This window comes from Agelaius tricolor, unplaced genomic scaffold (genome assembly GCF_023055355.1).
Source record: "Agelaius tricolor isolate 1412-34295 unplaced genomic scaffold, bAgeTri1.0.p SCAF_31, whole genome shotgun sequence".
In the NCBI taxonomy this organism is placed as follows: domain Eukaryota; kingdom Metazoa; phylum Chordata; class Aves; order Passeriformes; family Icteridae; genus Agelaius; species Agelaius tricolor.
This window is the reverse complement of record NW_027269291.1, coordinates 1,191,938-1,210,350: the sequence shown is the minus strand read 5'-3', so window position 1 is coordinate 1,210,350 and position 18,413 is coordinate 1,191,938. Positions and strand designations below refer to the sequence as shown.

Sequence of the window (18,413 nt, the reverse complement as noted above, 5' to 3'; positions counted from 1 at the left end):
TAGGGGGGAGGGGCTCCGCGCGCGCGGGGCTATTTTTAGCACCGGGCGCCGTCACGTGACGCGGAGTGACGTCACCGAATGTTGTTGTCGGGGCGGGCGGGGCCGCGCGGCGAAGATGGAGGAGGAGGCGGGGGGGCGGCGGGGCGCGCGCCGGGCGGCACCGGGGGGACCCCAGGTACGGGCGGCACCGGGGGGGCACCGGGGCGGCACCGGGGCGGCCGCATCGGGGCGGGGACCCGCGCCGGGGGGGGCTCCGCGGGATCCGGGACCCCCGCGCGGCTCCGGGGGGGCTCCGTGCGGCGGCGGGGGGGCTGCGATCCCGGAGGTCCGGTGCGGTTCGGAGCGGGGATGGGGGGGGGTTCTGTGTAATGGGGGTGCGGTTCGGGGGGCGCGGGGTGCGCGCCGTGCGGAGCGGGGGGGGCCGCATGGGGACCCCCGTGCGGGTTTGGGGGGGCTGCAGCGGGGGGAGCCCTGCGCGGGTCCGGGGCTGCAGCGGGGCCCGGGCGCAGCGCGGGAGGGGGGGCGGGGGGGTCCCGGTGTGCTCGGGGAGGGGCTCCGGTGGGGGGGCCCGCTGCGGGTCGGGGGAGCTGCACTGGGGGTCCCGGGGCGATCCGGTGCGGGGGCTGCAGGAGGGGACCCCGGTGCGGGTGGGGGGCTCCTGTGCATTCCGGGGTCCCGGTGCGGCTCGAGGGGGGAGCGCGCCCGTGCAACGCGGGGGTCCTGCAGCCCGGAGAGCCCTCGTGCAATTCGGGGGAGCCCCGCAGTTTCGGGGGTCCCGCTGCCATCGGGGGGTCCCGCTGCGGTTCGGCGGGGCCCTGCAATGAGCGGTCCCGGCGCGGCTCGGGGGGTGCGGTGCGGCTCGGGGGGTTCGGTTCGGGTGAGGGTCCCGGTGCCATGGGCCGTGCACGGTGCAGCGGGAGGGGTCCCCGTACGCTCGGGGGGCCCTGCGGGCTCGGGGCTCCCGCAGTGTCGGGGGGCCCGTGCGCCGGCACGGCGGCGGCTCCGCAGCGCGGCCGGGGGGGCCGGGGGGGCCCCGCTGCACCGCGCCGGGCTCGGCGCTGCCGGCGGCGCCAGTGCCGCGTTCCCCCGCCGTGGGGTCCGTCCCGCCGCGTGGCCCTCGCGGGTGACGCCCCCAGACCCCGATCTTGGGGTGACGCCTCACTTTGGGGGGGTCGCAGCAGCGGGGAGCTCGCGGGGTGGGGGGGGGTCAGCGTGTGTCCCCCCTCCTCCAGCCGTGTCCTTACGGGGGTCCCATCCGTGTCCCCGTGGGGTGGCACGGCCGGGGCTCCTTGCCTGTTATCCCCCTGGGCTCCCCCTCTGCGGGGCCCCCCCTTTTCCTGCAGAGCTTTGTGTAACGCTGCGACCCCCAGGTCCCTTCTGGGGGTACCCCCAGCCCACCCCCCCATCCCAGGGGAACACCGGAGGGGAGGGGGCCACATCCCGCCCGGCGTGGGTGCTCAGGGGGGGCTCGGTGCGGGCTCAGAGCCCCCCGTTTGCTGCGGGGGGAGCTTTTCGGGGGTCCCGCGGTGCTGACAGGCGCTTGGTCCCGCAGGGCTCCCGGGCGGCGCGGGCACAGTCCCGGTGCCCCGGCCGGCGCTGACGGACACGCGCCTCTGCGAGCCCCCCCGGCACCCGCGGGCCACCATGGACCCCCAGAGCGACACAGGTGAGAGCCCGAGGGGGGCTGCGCCGGCTGGGCACCGCTGCGAGAGCCGGGCCCTGCCCCTGGGCACCGCCGTGTCCCCCTGGGCACCGCCGTGTCCCCCCTGGGCACCGCCGTGTGTCCCCTGTCCCCGCCGTGCCCCCCCAGTGTGGCACCCAGCAGATATCGGGGTACCGGGGGGCCGCAGCTCCAGCGGGGGCACATCCGCGCCAAACGGGGGTACCGGGGGGCACCCCCTGCCCCGCTTATCCCAGCCCGTGCCCCTGCCCCCCTGCCGGTGCTCCCGGGCCCCGCTGGGAGGGGAAACTGAGGCACGGCTGGCGGCACCGTCGTGGCACGGCTCACACGTGGCTCTTTATGGCACCGGGGGCGGGTCCCCGCTGCCCCCCGGGGTGCCACGCGTGGGGACAGGGACAGCCAACCGTGGTGGCCGCCAGGGCCGTGCCCGCGCTGTCCCGGTTCCCGCCCTATAATTATCCCGGGGGGAACTCCGGCGACATCTGGACGCGCTGGTGTCCCCCCCCCCCCCCGCTTCCACCACCCCGAGGGGACACGCGGCAGCGCCGACACCGCGGCCTCCGCAGGGGAAACTGAGGCACGGGGCGGTGGTAGCGGGTGTCCCCTCTGTCCCCAGCCCACCCCCCCGGGCCGCCCGCCGGTATTTGCGGAGCGGCCGCGGGGCTGGAGCGCGGCCCGGCCGTGCCTCGCACGGGGCTGGCACGCGGCGCGGTGGCACGGGGACACGGCCGGGCCACCTCTGCCATCCCCGGCCGCTTCCCGCGGGGTCCCTTCCCGGCTTTGGGGCTGTTTGGAGGCGTTTGGGGACCCCTCGGGGATGCTGAGCTGGGAGGGCTCGGCCAGGCTGGGGATGTGGCAGAGGCCACCCCTGCGCTCAGTCAGCCCCTGGGGGTCCCCAATCAGCCCCTGGGGGTCCCCAGTCGGCTCCTGGGTGCTCCGTGACCCCCCCAGGGCTCCTTTTCCCGCCCCCATCCCAGAACCGGGGGGTCCCTTGGGTGCAGGTCCCATCTCAGGGTGCAGCCCCCTCCCTCCCCTTCTCTCTCCCGGAGTTCTGGGGGTCCCCACTGCTCCCCCCAACACCCCTGAGGGTCCCCCAGGTGTGCCACCACCTCTGGGAGGGGCTCCGCGGGCCGGGCCCCCCCCTCTGCCCTGCTGTGGGAGCCAGGACAGGAGTCTGGGCTGGGATTTGGGGTGCGACCACCGGGAAAGGGGGTCCGGGAGCCGGGCGGGCCCATTCCCGCGGCCTCCTGCCCGCTGGCAACACCAGAAATAGCCGGGCTGACGTCAAGGCCCAAAGCACCCCGGGGGGGGGGCAGCGGGGGGGTCGCGGGGTGTCCCAGAAATATCCCGGCTATTAAAAGTCTTGGCTCGGGATTAACGCCTGGTAAATAAACGTGGCGCTGCCGGGGGGGTTACGCACGGTCTGGGCGCCTGGGGGGGGGCGTGGGGAGGTCCCCAGTCCCCGAAAAGGGGGGGGGGGGATTCCACACCTCCTCAGCACGGTGTCACCCCCCCGCCCCTGCCCTGCCCAGGGTTGTCCCTGCAGAGCCGCTTGGGGACAGACACCGATGCGGTGGGAAATGTGCTGAGCTGGCCCCCCCAGCCCCTCTTGGGGGGCTCCTGTTGGGGCACTCGGGGGGTCTGGAGTGCGCTGAGGGGGGCGGGGGGGTCCTCGGCAAGTGGGGCTAATCCCCCCCCCCCCCCCCATCCCAGCACATCCCAGCTTTGGTTCCGGCAGCGCTGATTAACGCGGATTAACGTCCCTGGCAATTAGGGGGATGTGAGATGGAGCTGGGGGGTCCTGGGCACCCCAGGGCTGCCCGTGCCCCCCCCCCCCAGCCCCCGGGGCAGTTGGGGGATGCAGCTGGGTCTGGGGGAGGGGGGGGGCACACAGCGCATCCCCTGCCGGGATCTGCCGTGGCCCCCCCGGCACAATTCCCTATTTATAGCCGGCTCCTCCCGTGCGCCGGCTATTCCCAGGCGCCAGAGAGAATAGCCTGGATTGGGGGGGGGGGGGGGGGGGGCGTGGGTGAGGGGGGGTCCTTCGGCCCTGCCCTGCCTGCACTGGGGGGGCTGCATTGGCTCCCGTCACCCCAAAACCCAGGGATGCTCTGTGACCCCCAGCCCCACCCGCCGGGGAGGGATTTGGGGTGGCTGGGGTTGGGTTTGGGGGTGCACGTGCATCCCCCCCCCCCAGTTCCCAGCCCGTTCAGGGGGTCCCGGGTGTCTCTCTGCAGAGGGGGGGTCCGGCCGTGAGCCCCCGCTGGAGCTGCTGCCCCGTGTCCCCCTGCACGCTGCCTTGCCCGCCCCAGGTGAGTGGGGGTGGCCCCCCGTGCCCCCCAAAACCCGGTGACACCGCCCCAAGCCCGGTGACACCGCCCCAAACCTGGTGACACGGTCCCAATCCCGGTGACACCGCCCCAAACCTGGTGACACGGTCCCAAACCCGGTGACACGGTCCCAAGCCCGGTGACACGGTCCCAAACCCGGTGACACGGTCCCAAACCCGGTGACACCGCCCCAAACTCGGTGACACCGCCCCAAACTCGGTGACACGGCCCCAAACCCAGTGACACGGTCCCAAACCCGGTGACGGTGCCCCAAACCCGGTGACACCGCCCCAAACCTGGTGACGCCTCCCACAGGTGTGCGGGGGGGGGGGGGGGGGGGAAGCTGCTGAACACGAGCGTGTTCAGGTGTGTAAAGGGAGATTCCCCCCCCTTGCACAAACGCGTGTGCAAGGACAGGTGTGCAAGGACAGATGCTGCAGCCCTGGGGGTGCAGCCCCCGGCCCCTCCCGTGTCCCCATTCCGTGGGACCCCCCCATTGTCCCCACGGGGACCTTTCTGTTTGGGGGAGCCCTGGGCAGCGAGGGGTTAAACCCCCCTGTCCCTCAAGGGGGGGGGGGGGGGGGGGGGGGGGGCTGCAGGTGGGGTGTGCCCCCACCCCAAAGCCCCCACTCACCCCAAAATGCCCCCTTGGCACCTCGGGGTGCTGAGACCCCCCCCATTGCACCCCGACATCGCACGGGGCCCTTTGGGGACCCCCGGCTGGGGGCGGCTGCAGGACCCCAGTGCACCCCCAAATACCCGCGGGAGAGCTGAACCCTGGGGCTGGATGGGAATGGGGGGGGTCTGTCTGTCCTTGGGGGGCTGCAGGAGGACCCCGGTGTACCCCCAAATACCCGCGGGAGAGCCAAACCCCAGGGCTGCACTGGGGGGCCTGGATGGGAATGGGGGGGTATCGGGATATTGGGGGGGTGGGTCTGTCTGTCCTTGGGGGGCTGCAGGAGGACCCCAGTGTACCCCCAAATAGCCCCGGGAGAGCGAACCCTGGGGCTAGATGGGACTGGAGGGGGTCGGGATATGGGGGTGCTGCTTCTCCTTCCTGGGGGGGCTCTGTGGTACTGGGGGGGGGTCTGGCTGTCCTTAGGGGGGTCTGGCTGTCCTTGGGGGAGGGGGTCTCGGTGTGGGGGGGTCTCTGTGCCCCCTCTCCGTGCACGGTGACGTCCGTGGGTCCGCGTGGGGACACGGACACGTCAGTGCCCGTCAGTGCCCGGGGGAGGGGGCTCGGCTGGGCTGGGTTGGGGGGGGGCTCATTGACATGCACCGCGTGCCCCCCCCCGCCCGCCCCCGCCTTCCTGTGTGCGTGGGGCCGCCCCCCCCCCACTCCTGCGTGTCCCAGCCCTCCCTGTCTGTGCCCCCCGGTGGGTCCTGGGGGGAAATTTTGGGGTTGATCCAAGGGGATGGAGCTGAGGGGAGACCCCCGAGGGCTTCCTTGACACCCCCCCAGAACCCACCCCAAACCACCCCTGACCCCCCCATCCTTGCAGCATCCCCCTTCAATGAGTCCTATCACCCCTGGGACACCCCCAAACCCCTCTGCATCCCCGGAGCCCCCCAAACCTGCCCCTCAAACCCCTCCCAGCCCCCTCCATCCTTCCCGGCGTGTCCCCATCCCATCTCCCCCCCGACCCAGCGTGTCCAGCAGGGCCGGAGGGGCCGGAGGGGCCGGGGCCCGAGGCGGGGGTGGACGCGGGGCTGGCGGCGGCGCGGGAGCAGCAGCTGCAGCGGGAGCTGGTGGCCCTGAAGCAGCAGCAGCAGCTCCAGAAGCAGCTGCTCTTCGCCGAGTTCCAGAAGCAGCACGAGCACCTCACCCGCCAGCACCAGGTCCAGCTCCAGAAGCACCTCAAGGTGGGTGGAAGGGGGGCATGGCTGGGGCTGGGGAGGGGATTTGGGGGTGCTGGAGGTGTGGGGGATCTGGGGGGGGGGGGGGATGGAGCTGGGGGGTGTCAGCAGTCTGGGGGGGAGATGGGGCTTTTAGAGGGGTATTGGGGATGATGGGGCTTTGGGGGGGGGTACTGGGGATGATGGAGATGTGGGGTGTCACCCATTGGGGGGAATGGGGCTTTTAGAGGGGTACTGGGGATGATGGAGATGGGGGGTGTCACCAGTTTGGGGGAGATGGGGCTTTTAGAGGGGTATTGGGGATGATGGAGCCATTGGGGGGATACAGGGAGTGATGGAGCCGTGGGGTGTCACTGATGGAGGGTGGGGGAACACTGGGGGTGCCAACACCATGGGGCACCTGCTCTTGGGGCCGGGGGTGTCACTGATGGACGGTGAGGGAGCCATTGAGGGGATGAAGCTTTTGGGGGGCACATTGGGGGTGCCAGCACCATGGGGCACCTGCTCTTGGGGTGTCACTGATGGAGGATGAGGGAGCCACTGGGGGTACACGGGGGCTTCCAGCGCCCCCCTCGGGGCCGGGGCTGAGGGGGGGTCCCGGGGCCGTGCCCGGGGTCCCACGGCGGTGCCCCCTCCCCACAGCAGCAGCAGGAGGCCCTGGCAGCGCGGCGGCAGCAGGAGCTGGAGCAGCAGCGGCAGCGGGAGCGGCAGGAGCTGGAGCAGCAGCGCCTGGAGCAGCTCCAGAGCCTGCGCCCCAAGGAGCGGGGCCGTGACAGTGAGTGGGGGGGCTGGGGGGGCATGTGGGGGTGCAGCGGGGCTGGAGGGGGGGGCTGTGCTGCCCCCCTGACCCCCCTGTGCCCCCAGGTGCCATCGCCAGCACGGAGGTGAAGCTGAAGCTCCAGGAATTCCTGCTCAGCAAGACGAAGGAGCCGGGCCCTGGCCCCCCCAACCATTCCCTCCCCCAGCACCCCAAATGTTGGTAGGTGCCCCCGAGCCCCCCTAGGACGCCCCCCGAGGCACTTTGGGGGTGACCCGGGTGTCCCAGTGGGGTCTCTGCCACCTTTTTCCCCCCCTGCAGGGCTCACCACACCTCGTTGGACCAGAGTTCCCCCCCCCAGACCGGCAGCCCGGGGACCCCCCCGTCCTACAAGCTCCCCCTCCTCGGCACCTACGACGGCCGGGACGATTTCCCGCTCCGCAAAACCGGTGGGTGGCGGCGGGGACAGGGGGGGCGTGCCACGCCCGTGGGGGGTGACGGTGACAATCCCGGTGACAATCCCGGTGACAATCCCGGTGACAATCCCGGTGACAATCCCGGTGACACGCTTGTGTCCCCAGCGTCCGAGCCCAACCTGAAGGTGCGCTCGCGGCTGAAGCAGAAGGTGGCGGAGCGGAGGAGCAGCCCCCTCCTGCGGCGCCGCGACGGCTCCGTGCTCAGCGCCTTCCGCAAGCGCCACGTGGAGATCACCGGTGCGTGCCGGGGACGCCGCGGGGACACTGCGGGGACACGGGCTGGGCTCGCTCACCAGGTCACCCAGGGCTTCCCCAGAGCCCCCGTGGCCTCTCGTGGCTGGGGTGACACATGTGACACGTGTGAGGTGTCAGGGTGTGACAGGCCGTGTGATACGGAGCAGTGTCAGGGTGTGACACACTGTGTGACACAGAGTAGTGTCCCTGTGCCCATGTGACACACGTGTGTCCTGCAGTGTGGTGTGACATGGGGCAGTGTCTGTGTGACACAGGGCAGTGTCCCCATGCCCATGTGACAGAGGGTAGTGTCCTCGTGCCCGTGTGACACACGCATGTCCTGCAGTGTCAGTGTGACACGGGGCAGTATCCTCATGCCCTTGTGACACATGTGTCAGTGTGTGACACGGGGCAGCATCCCCATGCCCATGAGACATGGAGCAGTGTCCCCATACCCGTGTGACAAAGAGCAGTGTCCCCATGCTTATGTGACACCCATGTCCCCTGCAGTGCCTGTGTGTGACACACCTGTGTCCCCAGGCCCGTGTGACACGGGGCAGTGTCCCCATGCCCGTGTGACACCCGTGTCCCCCGCAGTGTCTGTGTGTGACACACCTGTGTCCCCAGGCCCGTGTGACACCGGGCAGTGTCCCCATGCCCGTGTGACACCCCCATGTCCCCCGCAGTGTCATCGGTCTGCAGCAGCGCCCCCGGGTCGGGGCCCAGCTCCCCCAACAGCTCCCACGGTGCCCATAATGGCCTGGCCGCCTCTGTCCCCAACATCCACAGCGAGGTACGGCCCCACGGGGACAGGGACAGGGACATGCGGGTGGGAGGGGTCAGTGCTGTCCTGTCCCCACACGTGTTAGTGGCATGTTGTGTTCCCACCGTGCTGGTGTCGTGTCCCCACACGTTGGTGTCCTGTCCCTACACGTGTTTGTGGCCTGTCCTGTCCCCACCATGCTGGTGTCCTGTCCCCACACGTGTTGGTGACCTGTCCTGTCCCCACACGTGTTGGTGGCGTGTTCCCACAAGCGTTGGTGGCCTGTTGTGTCCCTGCATGTGTTGGTGGTGTGTCCCCACACTTTCTGGTGTCCTGTCCCCACACATGTTGGTGGCCTGTCCTGTCCCTACGCATGCTGGTATCCTGTCCCCACATGTGCTGTCCTGTCTGTCCCGTGGTGTCCCCCACGGGTGTTGATGCCACGTTTGCCGTGTGGTGCCACAGCAGCTCCTGCCCCAGCCCCGCGCCCTGGCCCTGGACGGGGCCCAGCTCAGCCTCTACACGTCCCCATCGCTGCCCAACCTGTCCCTGGGGCTGCAGGCCACTGTCACCGTCACCAGTGCCCACCTCCCCGTGAGTGGGGGCGCGGGGACTCTGGGCTGGGTGGCACTGGGACCCTGGGCTGGGTGGCACTGGGACTTGGCTGGTGGGATATGGGAGCCCCACAGGGGGTGGCAGGGGGACCTGGAGCTCCACAGAGGGAACATGAGGGGGACATGGGGACACCGTGGCGGGTGGCACTGGGACATGGAACCCCGTGGCGGGGGGGATATGGGGATGCAGTGGGGGGTGGCCTGGGGGGCCTGGCACCCTGCAGCAGGAATGTGGGGACCCCACAGGGGTGGCACAGGGACCTGTTAGCCCTGGGGCAGTGTGGGGACCCCACAGGGGTGGCACAGGGACCTGTTAGCCCTGGGGCAGTGTGGGGACCCCTAGTGTCACGGCTGTCCCCGCAGGTGTCCCCCAAGCTGTCGCCGCAGGCGGAGGGCGAGCGGCCGGGGGTGCCCCCGGGGGTGTCTCCGCTGCGCCCCGGGGCCGCCCTCACCGGGAAGTTCCTGAGCACATCCTCGATCCCGGGCTGCCTGCTGGGGGTGGCCCTGGATGGGGGGGACGCCCCGGCCGGGTCCCCATCCCTGCTGCAGCACGTGCTGCTGCTGGAGCAGGCGCGGCAGCAGAGCACCCTCATTGCTGGTGAGCCCTGTGTGCCTGCTGCCTGTCCCCTCCGTGTCCCCTCAGTGTCCCCCTGCTCCTCCCTTAGTGTCTAGTGTCTCCCTGATCCCTCCTCGGTGTCCCCTCAGTGTCCCCCTGATCCCTCCTCAGTGTCCCTTCAGTGTCCCCTCAGTCCTCCCTCAGTGTCCCCCTGATCCCTCCTTGGTGTCCCTTCAGTGTCCCTCTGGTCCCCTCTCAGTGTCCCCCTTGATCCCTCCTCAGTGTCCCCCTGGTCCTCCCTCAATGTTCCCCCAGTCCGCCCCCTCAATGTCCCCATAATCCCCCCCTTCAGTGTCTCCCTGATCCTCCCTCAGTGTCCCCTTGGTCCTCCCTCAGTGTCCCCCTTATCGCCCCCCCTCCAGTGTCCCCTCAGTCCTTTCTCAGTGTCCCCCTAATCCCCCCTGAGTGTCCCCTCACTGTTGCCCCAGTCCCCCTCCAGTGTCCCCCCAGTACTTCCCCAGTTTGCCCCATTTTCCCTCCCAGTCCTGCCCAGTTCACCCCCCTTTCCTTCCCCCCTTTCCCAGTTCCCCCAGTCTGTCCCGCATTTCCCCAGCGCTCCAGGGTGGCTCTGACCCAGTGTCCCTGTCCCCCCACAGTGCCCCTGCACGGGCAGTCCCCGCTGGTGATGGGGGTGGATCGGGGGGCTCTGTGGGGCTCGGGGTGGCTCTGAGCCGCTGTCCCCGTGTCCCCGCAGTGCCCCTGCACGGGCAGTCCCCGCTGGTGGCGGCGGAGCGGGCCGGGGCTCCCCGCGGCGGGGGCAGCAAGCTGCCGCGGCACCGGCCCCTGAGCCGCACGCAGTCCTCGCCGCTGCCGCAGAGCCCCCAGGCGCTGCCCCACGGGCCCCTCCAGCAGCATTTCCTGGACAAGCAGCAGCTCCAGCTGGCCAAGGTGGGGCATGGGGGGCGTGCGGGGTGGGTGTTGGGGAGCTTTGGGGCACCACTGACCCCCAAAATACAGCAGGGGGAGCAGTGTGAGCAGGGGAAACTGAGGCACAGGGTGGGAAATTGGGGAAGGGCTGGCCAGAGGTGTGTGGGGTGGCTGTGGGGTGACTGGGGCGTGGGATGGATGCAGGGCACGGGGTGGGTGCAGGGGGGCCATGGGGTGACCCTCACTTAACCCCCGTGCCCCCCCAGCTGCTCCCCAAGGGGGCGGAGCTGGCCCGGCAGCCCCCCACCCACCCCGAGGAGACGGAGGAGGAGCTGACGGAGCAGCAGTCGCCCCCCCCGGGGGAGAGGGGCCCCCCCGGCCCCCCCCTCGGCCCCCCCATTGCCCTGGTGTCCCCAGAGGCCGGGGACCCCCCGGAGCAGCCCCAGGACCCCGAGGGCTGCCAGGAGCCAGGGGACAGCGGGGACGAGGCCGAGGCCCCTGGGGACCCCGACGTCACAGAGCTGGGGGTCACCTACAAGCAGGTGAGACTTTGGGGGGCACCCAGACGCTCCCTGAATCTCCAGCACCCCCTGCCCTCCCCCCAGCCATGTCGTGTGTGTCCCCCCCCCCCCCGTTTTTGGGGACGCTGCCGCAGCGATGACTCGCAAGGGTCGGTGACTCATCCCCCCCTCTGTCCCCTGTCCCCGCCGCCCCCACACTGTGACCCCCCCCGTCGGTGAGTCACTCACCCCCTCCCCTCCCCAGGTGTACCCCGAGGCGCCGCTGCAGCTCTTCCCCGCGCCCCCCCTGGGGGTCCTGGCTCTGCCCCACGCCGCCCTCGCCCGCACGCAATCGTCCCCGGCCAGCGTCAAACCCCCCCAGCCCGAGGGGCCCCCCAAGCACCTCTTCACCACAGGTAAGGTACTGAGGGACGGGGGGGTCCCTGTGCCCTGGGGGTGCTGGGATTTGGGGGGCTCCTGTCCCATGGGAAGGGCCAGGGGGTGGCTGTGTCGTCCCCCCCCACTCTGAGGGTCCCATTCTGTGGTGGGGCTGTGGATGTTCCTCTCCTGTGGGATTCCCTTCTTCCCTGGGGTTCCCAATCCTGGGGGTGCCCAGGGATCCCCCAACTCCATAGGATCCCTCTGTCCCCTGGGGTCCCCTTACCCCATAGGATCCCTCTGTCCCCTGGGGTCCCTCAACGCCATAGGATCCCTCTGTCCCCTCAATTCCCAATATTTTGGAGTGTCCTGGAGTCCCTCAATGCCATAGGATCCCTCTGTCCCTTGGGGTTCCAAGTACTTTGGAATGTCCTGGAGTCCCTCAGTGCCACAGGATCTCTCTGTCCCCTGGGGTTCCCAATATTTTGGAATGTTCTGGGGTCCCCCTACACCATAGGGATCCCTCTGTCCCCTGGGGTTCCCAATATTTTGGAATGTTCTGGGGTCCCCCTACCCCATAGGGATCGCTCTGTCCCTTGGGGTTCCCAATACTTTAGAATGTTCTGGGGTCCCCCAACTCCACAGGATCCCTCTGTCCCTTGGGTTCCCAATATTTTGGAATGTCCTGGGGTTCCTCAGTGCCACAGGATCCCTCTGTCCCCTGGGGTTCCCAATACCTGGGGGTGCCTGGTGTCCCCAATCCCATGGATTCCCTTTGTCTCCCGGGGTTCGCCACACCTCGGGGTGCCCAGGGATCCCTGTACCCCCGGGGCTGCCCCTCCCTGGGGGTGTCCCGGGGTGCCAGCTGTGCCAGCTGTGCCGTGCCAGGTGTGGTGTACGACACGTTCATGCTGAAGCACCAGTGCACCTGTGGGAACACCACCATCCACCCCGAGCACGCCGGCCGCATCCAGAGCATCTGGTCCCGGCTGCAGGAGACGGGGCTGCTGGGCAAGTGTGAGGTGAGGGGGGGCTCCCCAAGTCCTGGGTGGGGGGTCAGGGTGGCACAGGGAGCCCGGGGGGCTCAGCCTGTGCCCCTTCCCAGCGGATCCGGGGCAGGAAGGCGACGCTGGAGGAGATCCAGACGGTGCACTCGGAGCACCACGCGCTGCTCTATGGCACCAGCCCCCTGAACCGCCAGAAACTGGACAGCAAAAAGCTGCTGGGTGGGTGCTGGGGGGCCCCCCGATGCCTGGGAACCCCCTCTCTGGAGCTGGGGTCACCTTGCTGCCCTGTTCCTTGTGATCCCTCTGTTCCCTGTGGGTCCCCATCCCCTGGAGAGTCCATGTCCCATGGGGGGTCCCAGTCCTTGGGGTGTTCAGGGGTCCCATGGGATCCCTCTGTCCTTGGGGTTTCTCCATCCCTTGGGGTGCCTGGGGTTCCCCTGTCCCCACAGCCTGTCCCGTTGGCTCCTTGTCCCCTGCTGTTCCCTGTCCCTTGGGGTGCCCAAGGGTGCCCTTTTCCCATGGGATCCCCCATCCCCTGGCATTCCCAATCCCTTGGGGTGCCCTTTTCCGATGGGACCCCCATCCCCTGGCGTTCCCAATCCCTTGGGGTGCCCTTTTCCCATGGGATCCCCCATCCCCTGGCATTCCCAATCCCTTGGGGTGCCCTTTTCCCATGGGATCCCCCATCCCCTGGTGTTCCCAATCCCTTGGGGTGCCCTTTTCCCATGGGATCCCCCATCCCCTGGCATTCCCAATCCCCTGGGGTGCTCAGAGGTCCCCTTACCCCACGGGACCCCTGTGTCCCCTTGTCCCCATCACCCCGCAGGTCCCATCACTCCGAAGACGTACGCGGTGCTGCCGTGCGGGGGCATCGGGGTGAGTCTGGGGGCAGGGCTGGGGGTGTCCCCGGGGTGGCCGTGCCCCCGTGACCCCCGGTGTCCCCGCAGGTGGACAGTGACACGGTGTGGAACGAGCTGCACTCGTCCAGCGCGGTGCGCACGGCCGTGGGCTGCCTGCTCGAGCTGGCCTTCAAGGTGGCCGCAGGGGAGGTCAAGGTGAGCGTGTGGCACTGCCACTGCCTCCCTGCACATGTCCCTCCCTGTCCTGTGCGTGTCCCTCTGCCCCAGTGGTGCCCCAGTGCCACACATGTCTCTGTGTCACACACACGTCCCTCTGTGTCCCACTCGTGTCCCTGTGTCCCAGTTGTGCCCCAGTGCCACACGTGTCTCTGTGTCACACACACGTCCCTCTGTGTCCCACTCGTGTCCCTCTCTGTCCCCCAGAATGGCTTCGCTGTCATCCGCCCCCCAGGCCACCACGCCGAGGAGTCCACGGCCATGTGAGTACAGGGACAGGGCTGGGACCCTCACCCAGGGCCACCCCCCTGCCCAGGGCCACCCCTGCACTGATGTCCCTTGTCCCCAGGGGCTTTTGCTTCTTCAACTCCGTGGCCATCTCGGCCAAGCTGCTGCAGCAGCGGCTCAGCGTGGGCAGGATCCTCATTGTGGACTGGGTAAGGGGGGCACAGGGGGGACCCCACAGGCCTTGGGGCCCGCCTGGGTGGGTGTGGGGGTGTCCCTGAGCCCCGGGTGCCCCCCCAGGACATCCACCACGGCAACGGGACCCAGCAGGCCTTCTACAGCGACCCGCACGTGCTCTACATCTCCCTGCACCGCTACGACGACGGCAACTTCTTCCCGGGCAGCGGGGCCCCCGAGGAGGTACCGGGGGCACTTTTGGGGGGTGGGGGTCCCTCCGTGCCCTCCCCCTGAGGCACGGGGGGGGGGTCACTCACCCGTGGCTGTGCCCAGGTGGGCAGCGGGCTGGGCGTGGGCTACAACATCAACATCGCCTGGACCGGCGGCGTGGACCCCCCGATCGGGGATGTGGAGTACCTGACAGCCTTCAGGTGGGGGGGCTCTGCCTCGGGGGGGTTCCTGAGCCCTTGGGGGGGGGGGGGGTTCCTGAGCCCTTGGGGGGGGGGGTTCCTGAGCCCTTGGGGGGTTCCTGAGCCTTTGGGGGGGTTCCTGAGCCCTTTGGGGGTGTTCCTGAGCCCTTGGGGGGTTCCTGAGCCCTTGGGGGGTTCCTGAGCCTTTGGGGGTGTTCCTGAACCCTGGGGGGGTTCTTGAGCCTTTGGGGGGGGTTCTTGAGCCTTTGGGGGGGGGTTCCTGAGCCTTTGGGGGGGGGGGTTCCTGAGCCCCTGGGGGGGTTCCTGAGCCCTTGGGGGGGCTCTGTCCTATGGGAGGTGTCCCTGTGTCCTGGGGGAATGGTCTCTGTGCAGTGGGGGGGTCCCTGCATCAGGGGGTCCTCTGGATCCTGAGGGGGTCCCTGCACACCTTGGGGGCTCCTTGCACACCTCGGGGGGGTCCCTGCTCCCTGGGGGGCTCCTTGCACACCTGGGTGGGGGGGGGTCCCCAAGTCCTAGAGGCTGTCCCTGTTCTCAGTGTAGATCCCCATGTCCTGGGGGGCTGTCCCTGTGCTCTGTGAGGATCCCCATGTCCTGGGGGGCTCTCCCTGTGCTCTGTGAGGATCCCCATGTCCCGGGGCTGTCCCTGCCCTCCTGGGGGGCTCCCCCAGCCCTGGGGGGGTCCCGAGCCGCCGTTGCCCCCCCAGGACGGTGGTGATGCCCATTGCCAAGGAGTTCTCCCCGGACCTGGTGCTGGTCTCCGCCGGCTTCGACGCCGTCGAGGGCCATCTGTCCCCTCTCGGTGGCTACTCCGTCACCGCCAAGTGTGAGTGGGGGTCTGGGGGCACCCCGGGGGGGGAACCCCGGCCCTGCCACCCCTCACCCCCTGCCCGGTGTCCCTGTCCCCCCAGGTTTCGGGCACCTGACCAAGCAGCTGATGATGCTGGCCGGGGGCCGGGTGGTGCTGGCGCTGGAGGGGGGACATGACCTGACGGCCATTTGCGACGCCTCTGAGGCCTGTGTCACCGCCCTGCTCGGCCTCGAGGTACAGGGGACACCCCTGGGGCCACCCCGAGCCCCCCAGCCCTTCCCTGGGCGCGTGCTGGGGTGTGCACCCCATGTTGTGTCTCAGTTTCCCCTCGTTGGTTGGTGAGGGGCTCCAGTCCTGTCCTGCTGTGGCTTTGGGGGGGCTGGTGGCAGTTTGGGTGTTCTGGTGGCAGTTTGGGTGTTCTGGTGGCAGTCTGGGGATGCTGGTGGCATTTTGGGGGTGCTGGTGGCAGTTTGGGGGTGCTGGTGACAGTTTTGGATTACTGGTTTCACTTTGGGGATCCTGGTGGCAGTTTGGGGGGGCTGGTAGCAGTCTGAATGTTCTGGTCGCGGTTTTGGGTTGCTGGTGGCAGTCTGGGTATGCTGGTGGCACTTTGGGGATGCTGGTGGCAGTCTGGGGATGCTGGTGGCACTTTTGGGGGTCTGACGGGGTGTCCCCCTGCCAGCTGGAGCCCCTGGACCCGGCCCTGCTGCAGCAGAAGCCCAACGTGAACGCAGTGGCCACGCTGGAGAAGGTCATCGAGATCCAGAGTGAGGACGGGGGCACGGGAGCTCCCTGAGGGGTCCCTGGGGCCGGTTCTGTCACAGAGGGGACATGGGGGGGCACAGGAGCTCCCTGAGGGCTCCCTGGGGCCGGTTCTGTCACAGGGGGGTCACAGGGCGTCCCTGCCCGCTCGGTGCCAGCCCGGTCCCTGTCCCTGTCCCCAGGCCGGCACTGGGGCTCTGTCCGGCGCTTTGCCGCCGCCGTGGGCCGGTCCCTGCTGGAGGCGCAGCGTGGGGACACCGAGGAGGCCGAGACGGTGACAGCCATGGCCCTGCTGTCCGTGGGGGCTGAGCACGGCAGGACGGAGCCACAGGCCAGGTATGACACGGGGGGACATGGGGGGACATGGGAGTGTGTGACAATGGGGGACACGGGTTAGGGGACATGGGGGTGTGTGACAATGACGGACACGGGGGGATGTGAGGGGTGTGACAATGGGGGACATGGGGGACACAGGGGCTGTGTGACACTGGGGGACACGGGAGGACGTGAGGGGTGTGACAATGGGGGACATGGGGGGACAAGGGGGTGTGTGACAATGGGGGACACGGTGTGGTATGAATGGAGCTATGTGAGACATTGAGGGGGACACAGGGGGTGTGTGACAATGGGACATGGGGGTGTGTGACACCGGGGGGACACAGGGGACATGGAGGGATGTGACAGTAGGGGACAAAGGAAGGTGTGAATGGAGCCAGGTGTGACACCGGGGGGACACAGGGGATGTGTGACACTGGGGGACACTGGGGGTGTGTGACAATGGGACATAGGGGTGTGTGACACTGGGGACACGGGGGTATGAATGGAGCCAGGTGTGACACTGGGGGGACACAGGGGACATGGGGGACACAGGATGGGGGTGAGTGGAGCCAGGTGTGACAATGGGGGGAACTTAAGGGACATGGGGGGGACACAAGGCACATGGGGACGGTGTGACACAGGGAGGGTATGACACTGTGGGGACACAGGGGACGTGGAGGGTGTGACTGGGGGACACAGGGGAACACGGGGAGGGTGTGACACTGGGGGGGGGACACATGTCCTGTGGGGGGTGACAGACGCTTGTCCCTCCCCTGCCCAGGCCAGCAGAGGAGCCCATGGAGGCTGAGCCCACGCTCTGACCCACCTGGATCATCCAGCAAACCAAGGAACACCTGGAAAAGATGAAAAACACACACACAAAAAAAAAAAAAAAATCACAGTAAAAGGAAAAAAAAAAAATCCAAAACACACAGACAAAAAAAAAACACTAAAAAAAAAAAAAAAGACAAAAAAAAAAAGGCAGAAATCGAAAGGAAAACCAGAAAAAAAAAAGAGGAAAATATTTTCTTTTTCTATTAAAAAGAGGAGAAAAACACAAAAAAATCCCCCCGCCCGTCCTGTGCCCCCGGCTCCCCGCGGTGTTTGCGGTCGTGTCTCTTGTGCAGCAGCAGTTCCACCAGCACCCCCTGTCCCCCCCATGTCCCCCCTTGTCCCCCCGTGTCCCCTGTGTCCATCGGGTCCCCCCCGGCGCTGCCCGGACCCTCCCGGGGCTCCTCGAGATTTTTTTTTAGGGTTTTTTCCTTATTTTCCCCTATTTTTGTGTCTCCCCCCCTCGTTCCCTCCCTGGCTCCGTCTGCTCCCCCGGGGGAGGCAATGGGAAATATTCGTGCCTTTAATTAAGTATTTTTTTTTAATGCCTTAATTTCCCTTCATTTTGGGTTTTTCTTAATTTTCTTGGGTTTTTTTTTTGTTTTCCCTTCGGCCTCCCCGTTTTGGATGGGGACAGGAGACAAAGGGACGAGCCCTGTCCCCAACCCCCCCCTCTGTCACTTTGTCACCCCGGCGCCTTTGTTGGGATCAAATTTATCTTTATAGGAGAGGGAAAAACAAAAAAAAAAAAAAAAAAAAAAAAAGGAGAGAAAAAGAAAAAAAAAAAGAGGAAAAACCACTTTATTTTCCTGTTTTGTCACCAGCCGGAGGGGCCTCGGAGCGATTTTAGCTTTAAAAGAGAGAAAACCACCCCCCCAAAAAAAAAGGGATATAATTTTATTACAGATGGATTATTTAATAGTATTTTTTTAATGGGGGGGCGGAGGGGGGGACTGGGACAGGGACAGCGCGTCGTGGGTTAAATTATTCCAGGGGTGGGCGGGAATTTGGGGTGGTCCCAAATTAGGACAGGGGGCTAAGGGTGTCCTTGTCACCTCCCCTGGGTGGGGAAGGACCCGGGTTGAGGGTGAGGAAAGAAGGGGGGGGAATCCTGGGTGTCCCCAACTCTGGGGACACCCCGAGTGTGGTGGGGATCCCCGTCCCCTCCCGGGAGAGGAAAACGCCTCTGGATTTGTGGGGAGGGGATCAGGGTCTCCGGCCCCCCCTGGATTGCTTTGGGCTGGTGTCCCCCCCCCCCCCCGCCCCGCCGTGTGTCCCCCATGTCCCCTGGTCTGTCCGTCCGTCCGTCCGTCCCCGCTCACGCTCGCTCTGGGTCTCGGTTCAGTATTTTGTAAGATGTCACCGATGTTCGTCCTTGTATAAATAAACTGTTTCTGGCAATACCCGCCGGGCCCGTGCCTCTGGGGGGCTGGGGGTGTCCCTGTGTCCCTTTTCCTGTCCCTGTGTCCCTGTCCCTGTGTCCCTTTCCCTGACTCCCCTTTCCCTGTCCCTGTGTCCCTTTTCCTGTCCCTGTGTCCCTGTCCCTGTGTCCCTGTCCCCGACTCTCCTTTCCCTGTCCCTGACTCCCCTTTCCATGTCTGTGTCCCTTTTCTTGTCCCCAAGTCCCTTTCCCTGTCCCTATGTCCCTTTCCCTGTCCTTGTGCCCCTGTCCCCGTATCCCTTTCCCTGTGTCCCTTTCCCTGTG

At 67.7% G+C, this 18,413-nt stretch overlaps 1 protein-coding gene across 5 annotated transcripts; it reads left to right on the top strand.

The window, feature by feature from the left end:
- The first annotated feature begins 44 nt into the window (after positions 1–44).
- On the top strand, positions 45–18,111 carry HDAC5 (histone deacetylase 5). Of its 5 annotated transcripts, none has more exons than XM_071450924.1 (27): positions 45–175; positions 1,553–1,666; positions 3,919–3,993; positions 5,672–5,874; positions 6,511–6,643; positions 6,733–6,847; positions 6,947–7,074; positions 7,207–7,338; positions 8,022–8,128; positions 8,564–8,692; positions 9,076–9,310; positions 10,023–10,216; positions 10,462–10,737; positions 10,961–11,111; positions 11,962–12,095; positions 12,179–12,299; positions 12,907–12,956; positions 13,028–13,135; positions 13,364–13,419; positions 13,506–13,593; positions 13,682–13,801; positions 13,892–13,989; positions 14,694–14,812; positions 14,898–15,031; positions 15,480–15,564; positions 15,742–15,895; positions 16,659–18,111. In XM_071450924.1, the coding sequence occupies exons 1-27, from the start codon at positions 79–81 to the stop codon at positions 16,696–16,698; spliced, it is 3,396 nt and encodes a 1,131-aa protein (XP_071307025.1). In that variant the 5' UTR covers positions 45–78; the 3' UTR covers positions 16,699–18,111. The 5 variants fall into 5 exon arrangements, with proteins under 5 accessions (XP_071307025.1, XP_071307026.1, XP_071307023.1 ...); XM_071450925.1 differs by having other exon boundaries at positions 5,660–5,874; positions 6,514–6,643; positions 8,567–8,692; XM_071450922.1 differs by having other exon boundaries at positions 5,660–5,874; positions 6,514–6,643.
- The last annotated feature ends 302 nt before the right edge of the window (positions 18,112–18,413 follow it).

Excerpts from the sequence above, each read along its gene's own strand:
- HDAC5 (XM_071450921.1), top strand. The coding sequence starts at position 79 with ATGTTGTTGTCGGGGCGGGCGGGGCCGCGCGGCGAAGATGGAGGAGGA. Across the intron at positions 10,217-10,461 it reads AGCAGCTCCAGCTGGCCAAG|CTGCTCCCCAAGGGGGCGGA; the intron begins GTGGGGCATGGG and ends GTGCCCCCCCAG. Across the intron at positions 15,565-15,741 it reads GAAGGTCATCGAGATCCAGA|GCCGGCACTGGGGCTCTGTC; the intron begins GTGAGGACGGGG and ends CCCTGTCCCCAG.